Below are 16,983 nucleotides of genomic sequence, written 5' to 3' on the forward strand. Positions count from 1 at the left end.
GTACAAAGGAAATCCAGCTTTGCAATTGCAAAGTGGGAAAATCAGAAGACAATAATGCTGACTTCATAGTTTTCTAATGACCTTACAGTACTGGGCTTCAAGGGGATTACAGTGGAAATAATATTCCAGAAGACAGAGGGGATTAAGGAAATACTGCAGCTTAATTAGTGTTTCTGCACTTAAAGTTTTGAAGCACAATGAGTATCTGTAGCAATGCAGAATTACTGCTTCGATTTTACCACCAGACTTGAGCAGTGCATACGAGAAGGCCAGATAAATGGGAACAAGTGGCCTGCAGCAGGCTTGCTGATAAAGAAGTTGCTATGAGCAACTCAGCTAATTCAGTCTCAGTGATGAGGAGATATAAAATACACGTAAAGCTGCCACTGCAGTAGCAATGGTATCCTTACCATTAGGAAGGAGTATCCTATCCAGAGGCTGCGCCAACCAAGGGGACACTGTGGGATGGTGATATCCTGGCTGTGCACAGCCACGGCCTGGGATGGTGCTTCGCACACGGAGCAACGACTGATGTACTGTGGGATCTGATTGCTGCTCACTGGCATCATGGGGATGGGAGCGGTGGTGGACAGCCAGTAGGACTTGTCGTTTCGGCTGGCATAGTAGCACACTTCATTGATGTTGCAGTAAATAAAAGGCATAGTGCTGAAGCGGGGCAAACAAGAGCCAGCAAAACCTGCAAGAATTGGGCAAACAGTCATACCAAGCATCTGCCAAATGTTCCAGCTCACACACATTAGCCAAGAGTAGCACAGCACGGCACAAGTAACACTGCTTCCACAGCAGATTCTGGTCAGGGAGACTTTCCCTACAGCAGCTGTCAGCAGTACCAATGAAAACCGCACATGAGAAAAGGGGTTTTGATCTGCACCGTTCCTGCCCAAGAGAAGCCCATCAACTCACCGAGATCCTGGTTGTGTGATTTTTCCTGCCCCTCCACGTACAACAAGCTGTAGCCATCCCAGAGCTTGTTCATGCCAACAGGACAAGGCGGGACTTGGTCTGACTGGCTGTGCTTCACCAAGGTGTACCCGACCCCCATGCTCCGACCAGGCATTCCCGGCAAGCCGAGCGCGCCTGGCTTTCCAGCGGCACCTAGAAGGCAGAAGAGAACTCACCATTGGCAGGGTGGGTGTCACTTGGCTCTACAGCTGATTTTGGCATTGTGTTGTATGACAAAGAGGCCAAGTTTGGAGGGCTGTGTGACCAACGAGGCAAACCAGTTCCAAAAGCAGTTGCTTCACTGTGGCACCCATTCATTTCCTACCTCATTTCATTTTCTGTCTTTCCCCAACAACTCTAATGCCAGAGTGTTAGCATTTATCTCACAGTACCCACATTCTCATATTCTGAAGATCCCAAAGCACCAGCCGAAACATAATAAATTCATTTTCTCTCTAGTGCTTTAGTGTTGATATTTCTTTGACACAGAAAGGCCAACAGCTGTACAAATCTGTGGCAGAATCCCACCCTTCTCTCTTTCCATCATGCCTATCACCCAACCCTCTCAACTGTGCTCACTGTGAGTACCATTTTGCTCCTTCAAACCTCCAAGATGGCTCCTACATCCTTAGAACATTGAAACCAAAAGATGTTCAGAATTGTACCTAGGGAAACACCAGCAGCAACAGAAAACAATGACGTGACGTAATCTTCCTTACTGAAGATAAAATTTACTTCACTGCAGATACAAAGCAGAAGATCATGTACATCCCCAGTCTCCCTAAGGTAACTAATTTGGTTTCTTCAGAATTTGTGGACAAAGAGAAGTCTAATGATCTGTGCTCTGCAAATCATGCCATTACCTTCAAATCCCTGAGGTCCTGGAGCACCCAAAGGTCCCGGGTCACCAGCTATGCCGGGTGATCCAGGTAAACCGTCACGTCCTTTCAAACCAGATCTGCCTGGCAGGCCCTTTGCACCTGAAATCAAATATGGTTACTACTAACGTTCCCTCCTCATTCCAATACCTTCAGTCCTACAACTATATTCACAAGCAGAAATCTGTTATCCATGGTCTGAGAGCTCACTTTTAAACATCTCTAGATACAAAGTAGTGGTAGTGGCCCAGGCTGAAGTTTGTATCACTTCTGCAGTAGCAGCATTCCACTGACACTCCAAAGAATTCTCAGTAGTGAATCACTTTCAGGATCACTCTACCTGCTGCTACCAAAGCTGGCATTATACCAGCTATACCACAGCTGCTGTTCCTCATTCTGCAGCGTTCACTCGAAAGCACTATCAAAGTGCATAACAAGAATTTATCAAGCATGTTTAGCAATAGTAAAACATGGCATTTGTATGTTTTTGGATTGAGGGATTTCCATTGCTAGAAGAACTTTCATAACGCACTGAGAGTAGTATTTCTCTTCCAGAAGGCCACAATGTCAGTGATCTGAGTGGTTTTTTTTTACCTGGCTTTCCAACCGGGCCCTGGAATCCAGGATCTCCGTCAAAGCCAGGAACACCATCAATCCCTGGCAGACCTGGTAAGCCTGCAGGGGCTGTGATTTCTTCTGCCTGTGGGGTTACACCTGGAGCCCCTGGTTGGCCAGGGAGACCTGCACACAGTGTAAGAGACAGTGGAAGTACATCACAAAAAGGTGCACGGCTTGGACGATAATGCTGACACAAAAGAGAAGCATGTTTAATTAAGGCTGCCTTAATACATCCGCACTGGGTATCTTTCTGAAACATGATACACTAAGCTCTTTCTAATTTATTTCAATTCTTTAAGAAACCAAGAAGCCCCCCAGATAAGCCAATTAGGAGAACTCTGGAACTTTCTCTACCCCAAACCATTTGCAACAAAGTAAAGCTTTTCCAGTTCTCTGGCACTCACCTCGGCGTCCCATTTCACCTTTCAGCCCAGGGTAACCAGGATCCCCTGGAGGCCCATCTTTACCTGGCATCCCCATAAGACCAGGCTCGCCTCTGACACCTGCAAAGGTACACAGATGAAACCTTAGAAGCTGATCATGAGGTTCTGATTCCTCAGCTGGGCACTGAGAAACACACTGATGGCAGGAATGAGAACGCTATTTCTGCTCTGAGACAGAGGGACCGTGACCCTTCAGGAACTCTGTGCTCACATTAATGGCCAGAATGGCTGCAGAGCCTTGAGACAAGAATTTCCACTGTTACATAATTACACTTGATTGACAATATTCTTCCATGTGGACATCAAGTATCCAGGAAAAAAAAAAAAGTAAGAAAATTAAAAAGTCATGTGGGACACACTGACTAACACCTGGAGCTGGCCTCACTTTACCAGCCGTAGGTAAAACCTGCATGGACAGAAAGGAAAGACAGACAACAAGCTCAGCTGTGCTCACACACAAAGCAGTCACAGACACCACCCAATAACCATTCGTACTGTCGTGGTGACAGCTGCCAAACGACTCCAGACTCTTCTCATGGCAAGATTACCTTTGAATCCAGATACGCCAGGGAGTCCAATGGGACCAGCAGGTCCCACATCACCCTTACCACCTTGCAAGCCAGGAACACCAGGGAAACCCGGATTGCCTGTGTCGCCTTGGTCAAAAGCTGGTCCAGGGGGCCCTCGTGGTCCCGGAGGACCTGGAAGACCTAGAGACAAAGTGATAATTGGCACAATCTCCTCTTGAGGCCAAGTAAATGCTATTGCTATCCCCAGTGGGTCATTCTAGTGGACGGTCGTTGTTTGGCTGTTTGTATTTCCAAGATCATCCTCGCCCAAAGGAAAAGCATCAGGCCTCAGTTACTTACGTAAATGCAGGTATGAGAAACCTTTAAATCCTTTTGACCACAGTCACCTTACTTCAAATCCTGGGCCTGAACACATGTAGCCCTCACCCCAGCTGGTAGTTAGCCTGGTGACCCACATATTACCTTGGAGAACAACAGCAGTGGCTTCAAATGTCTGGCCAGGAAAAGTCTCAGCCTCTTCGATAAGGCTGTTAGGCAATGAATAGGCACTAATGCTATCATGACAGATCTTTCAAACTTCAAGGTAAACTTGCTGTTGACCTTAGAACAATCACTCCCTATGTATCTTCGAGTAGCAACAACGTTGTGCTGCCTCTCAGTTCCCACAGATAACTTCTAAATTTCACAAGGAGCCTATGATTACAGCTGGAGAAACCACACTCCAAATAATACACTGGACCTTAGTAGTTACCTTAGTGCCTGAGTCTGTCTTCAACATCACAATGGGTGAAATGAGTATTGATCACAGAGCTTTATTAATAGGCTATATCAAACCAGGATTAAATAGCAGGAACTGAAAACAGAGCTCCTTATTCTCAAGCCTTGATCTAAAAATCAGATTATTAAAGCAATGCTACTCTAAGTCATTATCCTTAAGAGTTCTTCAAGAAAGCGCATTAAAAATAACCCACAAAAACTAACAGAAATCCTCTTAGCTACTCTACTCCCCTTATGAGGTCTGTCTCCATACCTGAACTCCCATCAAGTCCTGGATGGCCAGCATCCCCAGGTCTCCCACGTATATCAGAAGGAAGAGAAACTCCAGGAGTTCCTGGCAAGCCAGGCAGTCCCACAGGACCTGGGGGACCTAGAATAAGAAATACCAAGTGAGAAAGTATATCCCAAGCTCACAGTCATAGAGCTGATATGAACAGAATGAGTGGCTGAGAAGTATATAATGAGAAGAACAAAGGGAAAGAAATTGCTGTTTTCTGCTGTTCAGACACTGTAAGAACTACGTAGAGTTTCTCAACCATATAACCACATCACAGATTTAATATTTACCTGTGAGACTACTGTCTACTTCTATGACTTTAGGAGTTCTCTCTGGTAATTCCTCTAGCTGTGCAAACCCATCAGCCTGGGTTGCAACACATTCCACCAGGCTTACAAACATCACTACTTACCCACGTCTCCTGATGAGCCTTTTGGCCCTGGGAATCCTACAGCTCCTCTACCCAAGCCTGGAGAACCTTCCTCACCCTTCAGACCAGGGAGACCCGCAGGGCCTTTCAGTCCAACTTCACTCAGACCTAATTAAAAATGGTTAAAGATGAAAGCCTATTCAAATAATCTACTAGCAGTTAATTCATTACACTAATAGAACACAGCTATCCTTCTAATTTTATACAACAAAGCTGTCTATTTTCACATACAAAATTTCAAAGCCTAGCTTTGAAATGCTACTTTACAAGATTATTGTAACCAAACAAGCCCCTTTGGAAAGGTTTTTCTCCTTTGGATTTTGCAAAACACTTTGCAAAACAGAACCACATTCTATTTCATACAGTTAACAATATGAAAAAGTACAGCAAGAGCCCAAAAGCAGAATTCAGATCTGATGGAAGAAATCAGCTTCCGACCTGGTCTAGAGGAGATGTCCCTGCAGAGGAGCTGGAACTAGATGATCTTAAAGGTCCCTTCCAATCTAAAGCATCCTATGACTGGAATTTTGCTGAGATTTTTCTTAAGTTCCACATAATAGAGAGCAGTAAGGAAACAGCATCACTTAGTCCAACTCAAAGAGAGTACTTGATGCTGCCCTGTAAAATCAAGCATTCACTGGAAATGGAAGAGCTTCGTGATTTCATTCCACTGACTTTCCAGCAGCAACACAGTCCTTCAGGAAATCAAGGAGAACTACCCAAAGAAAAACCTCCTTCACTCCACAGACTGCATCCTATTCTTACTGGCATTAAAGAAGAATTTGCTCATGCACATTCAGTATTCTGATATTTTCCTTCCTTTGATACTGTAATTTAATCCACAACTGGGTGAAACAGCAATTTTGTGGGGAGCACTGCTCTCATAATGGACCACTTAATGCATATTCCCAGCTAGGACACTTTGGCCATACATTTCCTTTACCTGGTGTTCCAGGAGACCCTTTTGTGCCCGGCAAGCCATTCAGACCATTTAAACCTGGAAATCCATGGAACCCTGAAGAGACATTGGGAACACTTACTAAGTGAGCATATAAGCAAACAGTCTAGTTAGATGGAAATGCATAACATGCTTCACAGAAACTACGACAGGTGTGAGAAACAGGACACGGAGCAACACAGTACACATAAAGCTTCCCTTCGTTCAGCTCCCCTCCATGTAAACTTTTCATGCTCTCACTGGTTTTACCCTTGGTGGAATCCCATTAGTGATCCAAATCAAGAAAGAACCTCCCCTTTCCAAGCACTCCTCAGCTCACTTCTAGCAGCTGGTGCCTGCACTAACACTGCCAAGAGATGAGCTGATTTCCCACGCACAGCTGGCCCACACATAACGTGCTGCCTGCCCGCTGTGATACACTTGGCTGAAACCCTGGTTTTCTGACCCAATTTCTCCCCCATACGCAGGCTCCAGACATACCTTTTGGTCCTGCTGTTCCACGAGCTCCTGGGAATCCAACAGATCCAGGCTGCCCTGGAGGCCCTGGTGGCCCAGAGAACCCTCTCAGTCCAGCATTTCCAGGGATTCCTAGAAACAAACACCAAAATGTTTCCATACTACATATCCAAGACAGTTCAGCTCACAGCTCCATCATCCTGCAGCTTCTGATCTTAACTTAACTCATGAGTAAATTACCATGTAAATAATAATAAAAAACATAAAAATCTTCTTCACTACCACTAATAGCACCATCAAACTGTTTATTTGATAATTTTTGAAAAAAAAAAAAAAAAAGCCCTCAGAACTGACATTCTTCATCACCCACTAAGCTGTAGGCTGGAAAAGTTCACCTAGTGAATAACTAATTAAATTGGTTTTCAAGTAAAATATTCCAACAACAACTTCCACTGGCCTTCCACCTGTTATTCCAATAACAATTTGAGAGTACACTTGCTACTTCACTATTCAGAGACACTTACAGCCACAAAGTGTTGCAGTGGGAGATTTTAGGGCAGTCTTAAGGTCTTCCCTGTTTGTTACAGCAATTCTTTTGGGTTTCACTTGTGCAGGATTACAATACAGTCGACCCAAAGGATCAGTTTCAACTGGACAAGGTGACACCTTACAGTAATGTCAGAGAAAATCCCCATCTTCTTGTCAACCTTATTATGTAAGCCTCAGATGACATGGGCTGACCAGGACTCAGGAGCAGTATGGTGAGGCTGTCCCACAGTTACACAATGAACTGCAGAACTTAGGTGCCTAGTCCAGTACCTGCTGGTCCTTCTTGGCCAAGATCTCCTGGGCCACCTTTAACCCCGTTCACTCCAGTGCTTCCTGGGTAGCCTGATTCACCCTTGAGTCCTTCTCTCCCTCTCTCTCCTGAAACGATAAAAGCATACACTATACCAGAGCACGAGGTAAAGTAAGTGGAGGTAGGTCTGAAAAGAAACATGTTAAACTGCAGCTGCAGCACTTAGGTCTGCTGGCCCTGGAGCAGCCTCCTGGACACCAAACATCAGTGCAAATTCCCCAGCTCTTCAGGGAGTGAAATGGGATGCAGCATGCAAATTGGGTGGGTTTAGGACACGCTCATTATCATCCAGATTTGTGGTCTACCTGGATACTAGACTTCTCAAATCTCTTCTACAGAACGAGACAAAAGTATCTAACTTTACTGATTATAAACAACCTTGAGCAGAGCAAAGTTATCCAACTTAATTCCTGAAATTCTGCAGTCTTGAAGTGCAATTAAGGGCTACTCTACCTGGGAATCCTGGGTCCCCTCGTTCTCCTTTAACTCCAGCAGTGCCAGGAACACCAGCAGACTCTCCCTGGTCACCTGGAAAAGAAAGACAAGCTGAGAAGACCATTCTATACCTGACTGGGAGCAGCTCTCAGCCTGCTCAATAGTGTTGTTTATGAAAACAAACCTTGCTTACACTGCAAATTCACAAAGCAAACAAAGACAATAGTAACTAATGTACATGAGGAGTTTGAAAATGTTTATAAACAGCAATGCATGCAAATGCACTCAGGTCAGGATAAGACAAACATTTGTCTGTAATTTCACAGCATCCTGCCCTTTATATCTTTAACTCAAGTTGACCAGAGAGAACAGGGCCTCTTGTAATGTCCACTACGTTTCATAAAGTGCTATGATCAAGATTTCAAAGGATATTAAAATATTTAGGCAATTGGCTTGAGACTGAATGAATGACCTACCAGGGGAACATCTACTTCCCAGCCAGTCATTGGAGAGCAATGGACACTTCCAGAACTCATTTGTCTTAGCTATTAATCTTAGGACTGCATAGACTGAAAGACCAAATGCACAGTGAAAGATTGCTTACCCTTTGGACCAGGGAGGCCAATAGGTCCTGGGAATCCAAGTATTCCTGTGATACCATCTGAACCCTGAAATAAAAGCCCAAAGCTGGTTTTTGTTCTTTATTCTTACCATTTTAGGTTGGGGTCATGTGGGATAATGGACAGCAAAAATGTATGGAGAGGCATTATCCAAAGTGTCATTCGACAGCATAGAACAAACAAACAAAAAATTTTGCAAAGAAAAATTCTGTCAGCTTCTGGCCAGCCTCTTTACAGCAGAAGTACGATTAGAACACAGCATCTTCCCAAGCACTCTTTGAGAGGATGAAGATATTTGAGGAGATATTTACCCTCTCTCCTGGCATTCCTGGAAATCCTATTATACCACGTGCACCCTTCTGTCCTGGCAGCCCAAGCTGTCCAGATGGACCAGGGAGGCCTTGGTCACCATGAAAACCTCTCTCTCTGCTTGCTGACCCAACAGGTCCAGGAAGACCAGGCTGTCCACGGCTTCCTGGGATTCCTTTATCACCTGAGTTTATATAAAAGGGTACAATTCCAATTCATAATACATTCATTTCATTTGACCATTCCTTTGACCAACTGACCCGTCACCCAAAGCTTGCCTTAGAGAGAGGAAGGTTTGGCATATTACCTACAGAACAGAACTTGGAACTAAAATTGTTTTCTCACAGTTCAGATCTGCCATATGCAAATCTTGCTCAAATGTGAATGGCAGAACAGAAAATACTAACATTGCAGATTTTGTCAAAAGGAAAGCCATGCTTCATCAGGAGTAAACGCAGCTCCCAGACAACCGAAATGACAAATACTACAATGCTGTGATGTACCTCTGGGTCCTGGGAATCCTCCAAGTCCAGCTAATCCAGGATCTCCTTTGTCTCCTTTCAACTGCAGTGCCTGCTCTTGAGCCCCAAGAACAGGAAGACCAGGTGGACCTACATCGCCTCTGTCACCTGAAGAAATATGAAGCTGGATTATTTTGCAGTAAGATTGTTTGACAAAAAAAGAGTAGCATTAGAAACTGACAGATAGAGACAGAACAGCCATATCTTCTGATGTCAGTTCATCAGTAGGTACACCTACTGCAGCCTTTGGTAACCAGACCAAAGTATTTCACACGGAAGGATAGAACACAGCATATAGAAGAAAACATTATTGTATTGTAATTGTTTTAAGTTTGTAATTGTTTTATTATTGTTACAATTTACAGAAAGGCCTCTGAAGTTCTTCTGCTGCATAGACAGCAAATGCCTTTCAACTATTTCTCACCTTTTTGACCTTGAAGTCCCAGAACTCCAGGGCTTCCTTTTTCTCCCACTGTGCCAGGAGTTCCTTTAAACCCATTGACCCCAGGGACACCAGGCAGGCCTGGCATGCCTGGGAAACCAAGGAGGCCAGAAGACCCCTTTTCACCTGTAGGGAAAAGTCGATAAATAGAGAAAATTAATCTCTTCTGATACACTACATACACACCTAGCTGCCAGGTGGAGGCAATTTGTGTTTAGCCAGTCACCCACATCTGGGCAGTAAAACCTGATGGTGCAAGCAGAGCAGAGCCACTTCTGTCATGATACTTTCAACCAGCATTTTTTTGGCTTTGAGAGCGTGGTCCTGCTTTGACTAGAGCGTAAAATCCAATTACCCACAAGTGAGCAACATGCAGTTACACATCAGTTTTGCTCTCCTGCTAAAATAACACTGAATTCCCCAAATAACCAACTACTGTATTTAAACTTGGTGGCCATACATTTTTACTTTTCTTTTGGTCTGTGCTTCATTCTCTCCCTCCTATGGGCTTTTCCCTCACTTTACAACTTCACTCACCGTTCCTCATTTTTCCAAATGTCTTGTCTTTCTGTCTTGACGTACATGATACATTCTCCACAGGGGCCCTAGTCCTTACATGGACCTCCTCATGACTATAATTTGATTATTAAATTCATCATTCATAATTCACAGCTCAACAGCAAAACAAACATATCCTACCACCAGTTGAGAAATGTCTCTTCTGTAGAGTACGGCCTAAAATCAACAAGGTCTTTTTTTTTTTCTGGGCAGTAACCTCACACTGTTCCCCAGATGGAATACATACCTTTTGGTCCAAAGAAACCTGGACGTCCATCTTGACCAAAAGGTCCAGGTGGTCCTAAGAATCCTCTTTCCCCAGGAGGTCCAGGAGCACCATCAAGCCCTGGGAAGCCTTTCATACCAGCAGGGCCTTGAGGACCTACATCCCCAGTCACTCCTTTGACTCCAGGAAGTCCTGAATCAATACAAGAAAGAACTCAATAACTCAACAGATTATGACATACAAACACTGGGGAAGTTTTGTGAACTGCTTTCCAAACTCTTTAAGCACAGCATTGTTTTCTATACAACAAATGGATCTCAAGGCACATGCAGCCTACTTAGAAGGCATAAAGTTTAGAACTGCAAAAGCATTAGTGATCTAATCATAAAATACCTATGAAGAGGGTTACTGCCTACATCACTACACCACTGGCAAGAGTGAAACCCCTTATGATGTGTCCATTTTTGTCTCCTTTACCAGACGCTACAGCGTAGAGCACCAGTCTTACCTTTATCATCAAGGCAGCCAAACCAGGATGGGGAGCATCTTTAATGTCAGCTACATCTACCTACCCCATCCTTAGAGTGAAGCAGAGATCAATTTGAAAGACTTGTTTTCACAAGTTTCTTTTCCACCTTGGTAGTTAAAGTGTTACTTCTCAAAAGCAAATTGCTCACTAAGGGAACAAGCTTCTGACAGTGTTGTGATAAAACCAACACCATATACTCAGTTTTGCCTCTAAGTGCTTCAGAGTGTTTCAAGCTGAAGCTTTGTAACTGTTTACAACTTTAAATAAAGGCTCAAACCATTGAAAAGAGAATGCTTAGATCCAAAGGGAGCAAAGAAAGAAAAAAAAAATCAATTGGTTTCTGAAAAATGACATTTGCAGCAGCAGCACCCAATATATGAGCTTCACTGTATTCAAACATTTGAAGTTACGATCCAGTATTTTTTTCAAGTAGATGAAATGGCTGCTTTATTTAAAAAGACAAAGAAAATTCAGGCTTAAATTTTGTGCATGTTGAGGATTTCCTTTTAAGCTTCAGGCTTTGCTGTTATCTGAGCATTCTCACTAGAACAGTTTGCCTTCTGGTTTGATTAGCAATAATAAGGGGTATCACCTATAGTCAATGCAATTCTTGTAGCATTAAAAGCTAGGTTGTTAGTCCATGAGCTTTTATGCTACACTGCATTTTCTCACCTTGACAGCCTATGTGAAGAACCCATTACCAAACAGTGTGACATCAGAAATGGGGAGTTGATAAATGGAATAGAAACATGGTGAAGGAAAAAACAGATACAATATGTAAACAGGAAGAATAAGGATACAAAGAAATCAATGATTCAGAGAATACAGCTGAAATATCTTAGTCATTTGGAGTTTATCATCCTAGCAATGGAAAGTATTTAAAAACAGTTGAAGGAAACAGTCATAAGTAGCATACAGTCCAAAACCATAAAATAATAGGGAAGTGAAAGTCATGTTGGCATTCTAATAAAAAGCTTAACAACTATAATTTTCTTCTCAAATCAGGTTAGTGCTTTCATTCATTTGTTGTCATTGTGTTTCAGCACTGTCATTCTGCAAGTTAGGACAGAATTACATCACAGACCATTATCTACTAATTCCCAGATGCCCCTCTTCTTGGTTCTCAAGTCTTGAATACACTGTTATCATGAAACACTCTAGTCATTACAGCTTGTTGTATTCAAGTGTTTTTTTCCTGTGAAGTGAAGGGAAATTGATTGATTTTCTGACCCAGCTGGAGTAGCATGCAAGTGCTTCTTCTCAGAAAGCTGCACAGAAGTCGCGTTTCAAGCAACCTCATATATTAAAAAATCAATCGTTATAAAAAAGGGAAATGAAGATTAGTGAATGTATACAGCCAGCCTGTAAATGCAGAGATGTGAAAAGATATCAAAGTGCTTCCTCCTGTCTTTTTGCTGTACTTCTTACAACCTTGGGGCACCATTTCAGTGCAGAAGGATTCCTGTAGTTAGAGGTGAAGAGCTCAGATTCTGCACTGTGACCCCTATACAGTGGTAGGAGCTCTCTATCAGCGACTGGCAATCTCTCCCACACTTCCTCAACACTGCAGTGCTCAGCTCAGCTACTTGTCTTCATTTGAAGAAGTTACACACCTGGTGCTCCTGCAAGGCCAGCTGATCCCAGTGGTCCTGGTTTTCCCTTAATGCCAAAAGGACCTCCAGGACCAGGAGGTCCCCGCAATCCGGGGACACCTGAATACCCTGGATTACCCAGCTCGCCTTTAACACCTAGGAGGCCTGGTCTCCCATCCAGCCCTGGGAACAGAGAGGTGGGAGGTTACAAAGTAAATAACACAAGATTCATTTTTTCAATAAAAATGAGAGTCCCAATAAAAGTCTTTGAGTTACATTAGATTCTACAAACAAACCACCACACATGCACCTGCAAGCAGCTTAAAGGATCACTAATAGAGTATCTTAAAGAGATGGGAAAAACGAGAGATTTTGAAAGAAACAGTTTGATATTCCCAGATACAAGCAGCATCAGTGCTTACCTTTTGGTCCTGGAAACCCAAGATCACCTGCAAGTCCTTTATCCCCTGAGAGCCCAGGTCGGCCACGCTCCCCCTGAGCTCCACTCTCAGCACCAAATACATCTCCAGGAGCTCCCTTAGTTCCAGCTAAGCCTGAAGCACCCATCTTCCCAGGCAAACCGTCTGTCCCATCCAATCCTGGAAGTCCTTGTGACCCTTGCTCTCCTCGAGGTCCAGGGAAACCTCAGGGACACAGATAGTCAATGTCACTCATCAGAAGTACATGCTGTCTGCTTCCAGTAACATCTCTAACAAAATTTTTAAAATATCCGTGCAAGCAAAGGCTGTTTGGAAACTTGCAGAATGTTTTGGTATCAAACTAGAAACAATGGTTTCTCCACTACCACTACCCTGCACAAGAGCAGCAAAGATAATATACCAATCACACCTTTCTAACTCTGTCCTCCAGCTTTGGGCACTGAGGGGCAGAAGACACCAGCAGTCCTGGTAAAAGGAGGACTGCAAAGTTCTCTTTGTCACTTACCAAGTAGAAATAAAGTAGCACTGCTGTATGAGTGTTCCACTGCATGACAGGCTACGTTATGCAATCTCTGACTCCATAAAGATCGTATCCTCCCATTAATGCAGTGAAAAGAGATTTTGACAGCCATACTCACAGAGAAATGATGGACACATGGTGGCCTAACAGCCCACAGCTCGCTCTTCATTTACTACAAACATCAGAAACTCCCACAGCTAAAACAAGTCCAAATATGATGTACGGTGTGTCTTTACCAGAATATCACATAGTTTAGAACAGGTTTTAAAATCAACTTGAAGTTTCTAAACTGTTAGAAAGCATATGATGGTCGCCTCTGGAGAAACAAACTGTGTTGGCTGTCCTTATGTCCTTACACCAGCAGTATAATATTAAAAGCAGAGATGGCATTTGAAAGAAGCACTGTGGAGTTCACAACAGAACACTGTGAATTTAACATGTGGAAACGTGGCCTAGAAGAATCAACTCTTTTGATAAAACACTGTACAAATTTATCATACGATAAAACCTCTTACCAGGTTCCCCTTGCAAGCTAATTATTCCTGGAGACCCTGGCTGTCCTTTAGATCCATGTAATCCAGGCTGCCCCGGAATGCCAGGAAAGCCTTTGCTGCCTTTGGGACCTAAGGATTAAAATAATACTAATGAATGAACAGTGGAAGGCACAAACACAGCACCAGGAAATGGGATCAGATCTCTTCTGCAAAGCTTGTGCAGAAACACTCACTGAAAACATAACTTAACCCACAACGCATCTCAAATCCATGGCTTTTTCAACAGCAGAAAAAAAGGCAGAAGAAAAGAGTTTGTGTTCAGAGGCTACTTGAAAGGGAAAAAATGGTGCAATCATTATGATCCTCTATGGAATTTAAGCCCAGACCCTTTGAAGAAAAAGACTACTATTCTGTCAGTTAACTCTCAGGAATACCTATCACTCATAGGACATCAATTAGCAGGTATTATCTTCTCTGAGGAATAGGTACTTCTTGGTAGTCACTACAATCAGCTTGTCTCCATACCTGGCAACCCAGGAAGGCCGGGAGTCCCAGGAGGACCATATGCTCCAGGAACTATGCAGGGCAAGGTGATACCTGAAACAAAGAAACAATGAGGGTGCACACAGAGAGATGGTCAGAAGAGAAAGATTTTGTATCCAGATGTTTTCCACAGGACATGTAAGTGATTGGGAGTGAACTCAAGTACACCAAACACTGCTGACATATGAAATACATGATGTTAAAAAGAAAGTGTTTGAAGCCTGGAGTCTAATCTCATCCCTACTACTTACTGTGTGACCAGTAAGTGATTGCAACTACTGTCGTGGAGTAACAGTAGCAGGATATCCATGGCTTCCACTAGCAAAGTAGGTATTGAAAAGGCAGTCTGTGACTCAGAATGCCTATGAGCAGGGGTGGGAGCTTTCAAAACCAGTGGGAGCAGAAAGGTGTTCCTAACTTTTAAAACCTGAGTATGTTTCTAAGTGGTACATAAACTGTATGCTACAGTGTGCAAAGTCTAAAATAAATGACAGAATGCACATCTAGAAAGTACTGATAGATGTTTAAAAAACTGTGAACCCAGAGTTTATGCCAGAGAGATTCATATGCTGTAGGTGGAACAGCAAGGATTTATTTTTCTGTCTTGCTCTCCAACTGCTGCTTCTGCAATCTGTCAGACTTGAAACAGCCACACGGCCTGTAAGAACACTTTCAGCAAACATGACTCAGCAATTGCAAAGCTCTTTGCATGCCTTTCATTTCTTATAAACACTCTGTACCACCAACCCCTTTTCATTCAACTTAGGAGGCATTACCAGTTTGCTAGCACATCAGATTTACTTGAAAGATCTCAAACACTTCCAGCATTCCTCTTCGTCACTGACAATGTCAAGTCATGTTAACATGGTCACAGCAGTGATTATCACAAAAACTAACTCAAGCTTTTCCACTCCAAAAACGCTTCCAGTTATTTCAAGAGAAGTCTGTACTACAACTACAGAATTAGCTCCTAAATGGTGGTAACTGGCTCAGATTAATGCTATCTCAGATATATGTTCTAAAAATCAAAATTTAAAGGATCTTAAAAGCCTTTTAGTCAGATAAACTACATACAAAAGATTATCACAAAAGGAGCTTTGGGGAATAAGAGTGTTTTTTTCATTATTTTGCTTGAATATATGCATAGGGGAACATTTGCTTAACTGCTTTGTTCTGGAGCTCTTTTTATTTCAGTAATAGTTCTGAAAATTGATTCAGAAGTCCCAAATATCAGTGAGTTATTACTTTTACCTGGACAACCAAGTAGGTCGTGCTTTCTAAAGACTTCATTTCAATTGTCTTCCCCAACACCAGTGGTGTAAAATGGCTCTCTGGTGAGTAGGTTCCATTCAACACCATTAGTACTTGAGTATTCAACTCAGATATCTGCTGCTTATTATCTGTGTCCTCCTGAGAATAACAACTTCAGAAAGCAGTGACTGCTATGTCGAGTCTGGTAAGCCCACTCACCAGCTTTAGTTAACATAAAGAGCAATCTTTAATGCCTCCTTAAGGCTTGGTTAGAACAGCAGTAGTTGTTTTGTCACTTGACATAGCAGCTTTCAAAGTAGCAGATGGAGAAACACGTACCTGGAGGGCCTGGCAGACCTGCTTGTCCTGGAGAACCATCCATCCCTGGGTCACCTGGCGGCCCACGAAGTCCAGCAGGGCCAGGATACCCAATGCCAGGAGAACCGATCTCTCCAGGATGGCCTTTGGAGCCAGGTAATCCTGGCAGACCTTTTTCACCAGGGAAACCTAGCCCACCATCACCCTGTAAGCAACAAAGACAATTACAGCAGAAAATCAAAGAGATGTGGAAAGAAGGTATACACTGTCATTTTAACAAATGCTTGAAGTTTTGTCAGTCCTGTGCGAGTTTCAAATGAGCCTGGGAAACCATGTGGAAATCACTGTAAATCAGCCACCACTATTCCAAAATGCAGACAGACCCAGTTACTACTACAAATAAGACTTCATATTTTATTTGCCAACACACTAAGTACAAGTATTCAGAAAGATGCACATATATATGTATATATTTAATTACAATATTCTGTTGTGGTTTTTCAGTTCCAAGGTTGTGCTCATTTGTTCAGTGCAAAAAAGCATTAGGGCCTTCCCCACTGCAAGAACTTCATCATTTGACTGTGTAGCCAGAGGCACAATGAGTTCCAATCACTGATCTTCACCAAGACAAATTCGTGCCCAAGGACTATGAGATTTTTTACGTGTTTGGAGACTTATAATACAGATGATGAGGACTGGTAGAGCAGGCCTTTTTAATCTCTCTGCTCCTCATTAGGATTCTGAAGCACTGCTGCTAAAAGAATTTGAACTTACTGGTGGACCTGGTGGGCCTGGCAAACCTGGAAGTCCATCCCTGCCAGGAGTTCCTGGGAAGCCTGATGGTCCTATGGGTGCAGTGGCACCACGGTCCCCAGGAGCACCTCTGCCTGTTGCGTAGGATGAATCACCTTTTTCTCCCTTATGGCCTGGAAGACCTTGCTGGCCAGCTGAAGCCTAGAAACCAACAGATTAAAAAAAAAGCAAAAAAACCAAAAC

The 16,983-nt window shown here is 43.2% G+C and overlaps 1 protein-coding gene across 1 annotated transcript in view; it reads right to left on the reverse strand.

The window, feature by feature from the left end:
• The window catches only part of COL4A6 (collagen type IV alpha 6 chain), a 120,035-nt gene that overhangs the window by 3,215 nt on the left and 99,837 nt on the right, over positions 1–16,983 (reverse strand). Inside the window, exons 22-44 of the mRNA XM_052672928.1 lie at positions 16,762–16,941; positions 16,009–16,192; positions 14,401–14,472; positions 13,897–14,004; positions 12,844–13,065; positions 12,443–12,604; positions 10,322–10,492; positions 9,499–9,642; positions 9,057–9,182; positions 8,556–8,737; positions 8,229–8,292; positions 7,643–7,717; positions 7,150–7,257; positions 6,355–6,462; positions 5,860–5,931; positions 4,899–5,024; positions 4,463–4,579; positions 3,451–3,612; positions 2,864–2,962; positions 2,436–2,582; positions 1,827–1,943; positions 925–1,116; positions 411–697 (exon numbers count right to left, since the gene is read on the reverse strand). Coding sequence (XP_052528888.1) covers positions 411–697; positions 925–1,116; positions 1,827–1,943; positions 2,436–2,582; positions 2,864–2,962; positions 3,451–3,612; positions 4,463–4,579; positions 4,899–5,024; positions 5,860–5,931; positions 6,355–6,462; positions 7,150–7,257; positions 7,643–7,717; positions 8,229–8,292; positions 8,556–8,737; positions 9,057–9,182; positions 9,499–9,642; positions 10,322–10,492; positions 12,443–12,604; positions 12,844–13,065; positions 13,897–14,004; positions 14,401–14,472; positions 16,009–16,192; positions 16,762–16,941 — 3,225 coding nt within the window. The remainder of the gene's footprint in view (positions 1–410; positions 698–924; positions 1,117–1,826; positions 1,944–2,435; positions 2,583–2,863; positions 2,963–3,450; positions 3,613–4,462; positions 4,580–4,898; positions 5,025–5,859; positions 5,932–6,354; positions 6,463–7,149; positions 7,258–7,642; positions 7,718–8,228; positions 8,293–8,555; positions 8,738–9,056; positions 9,183–9,498; positions 9,643–10,321; positions 10,493–12,442; positions 12,605–12,843; positions 13,066–13,896; positions 14,005–14,400; positions 14,473–16,008; positions 16,193–16,761; positions 16,942–16,983) is intronic.

The sequence above is a fragment of the Tympanuchus pallidicinctus genome, unplaced genomic scaffold (assembly GCF_026119805.1).
Source record: "Tympanuchus pallidicinctus isolate F22 unplaced genomic scaffold, pur_lepc_1.0 scaffold13, whole genome shotgun sequence".
NCBI lineage: Eukaryota > Metazoa > Chordata > Aves > Galliformes > Phasianidae > Tympanuchus > Tympanuchus pallidicinctus.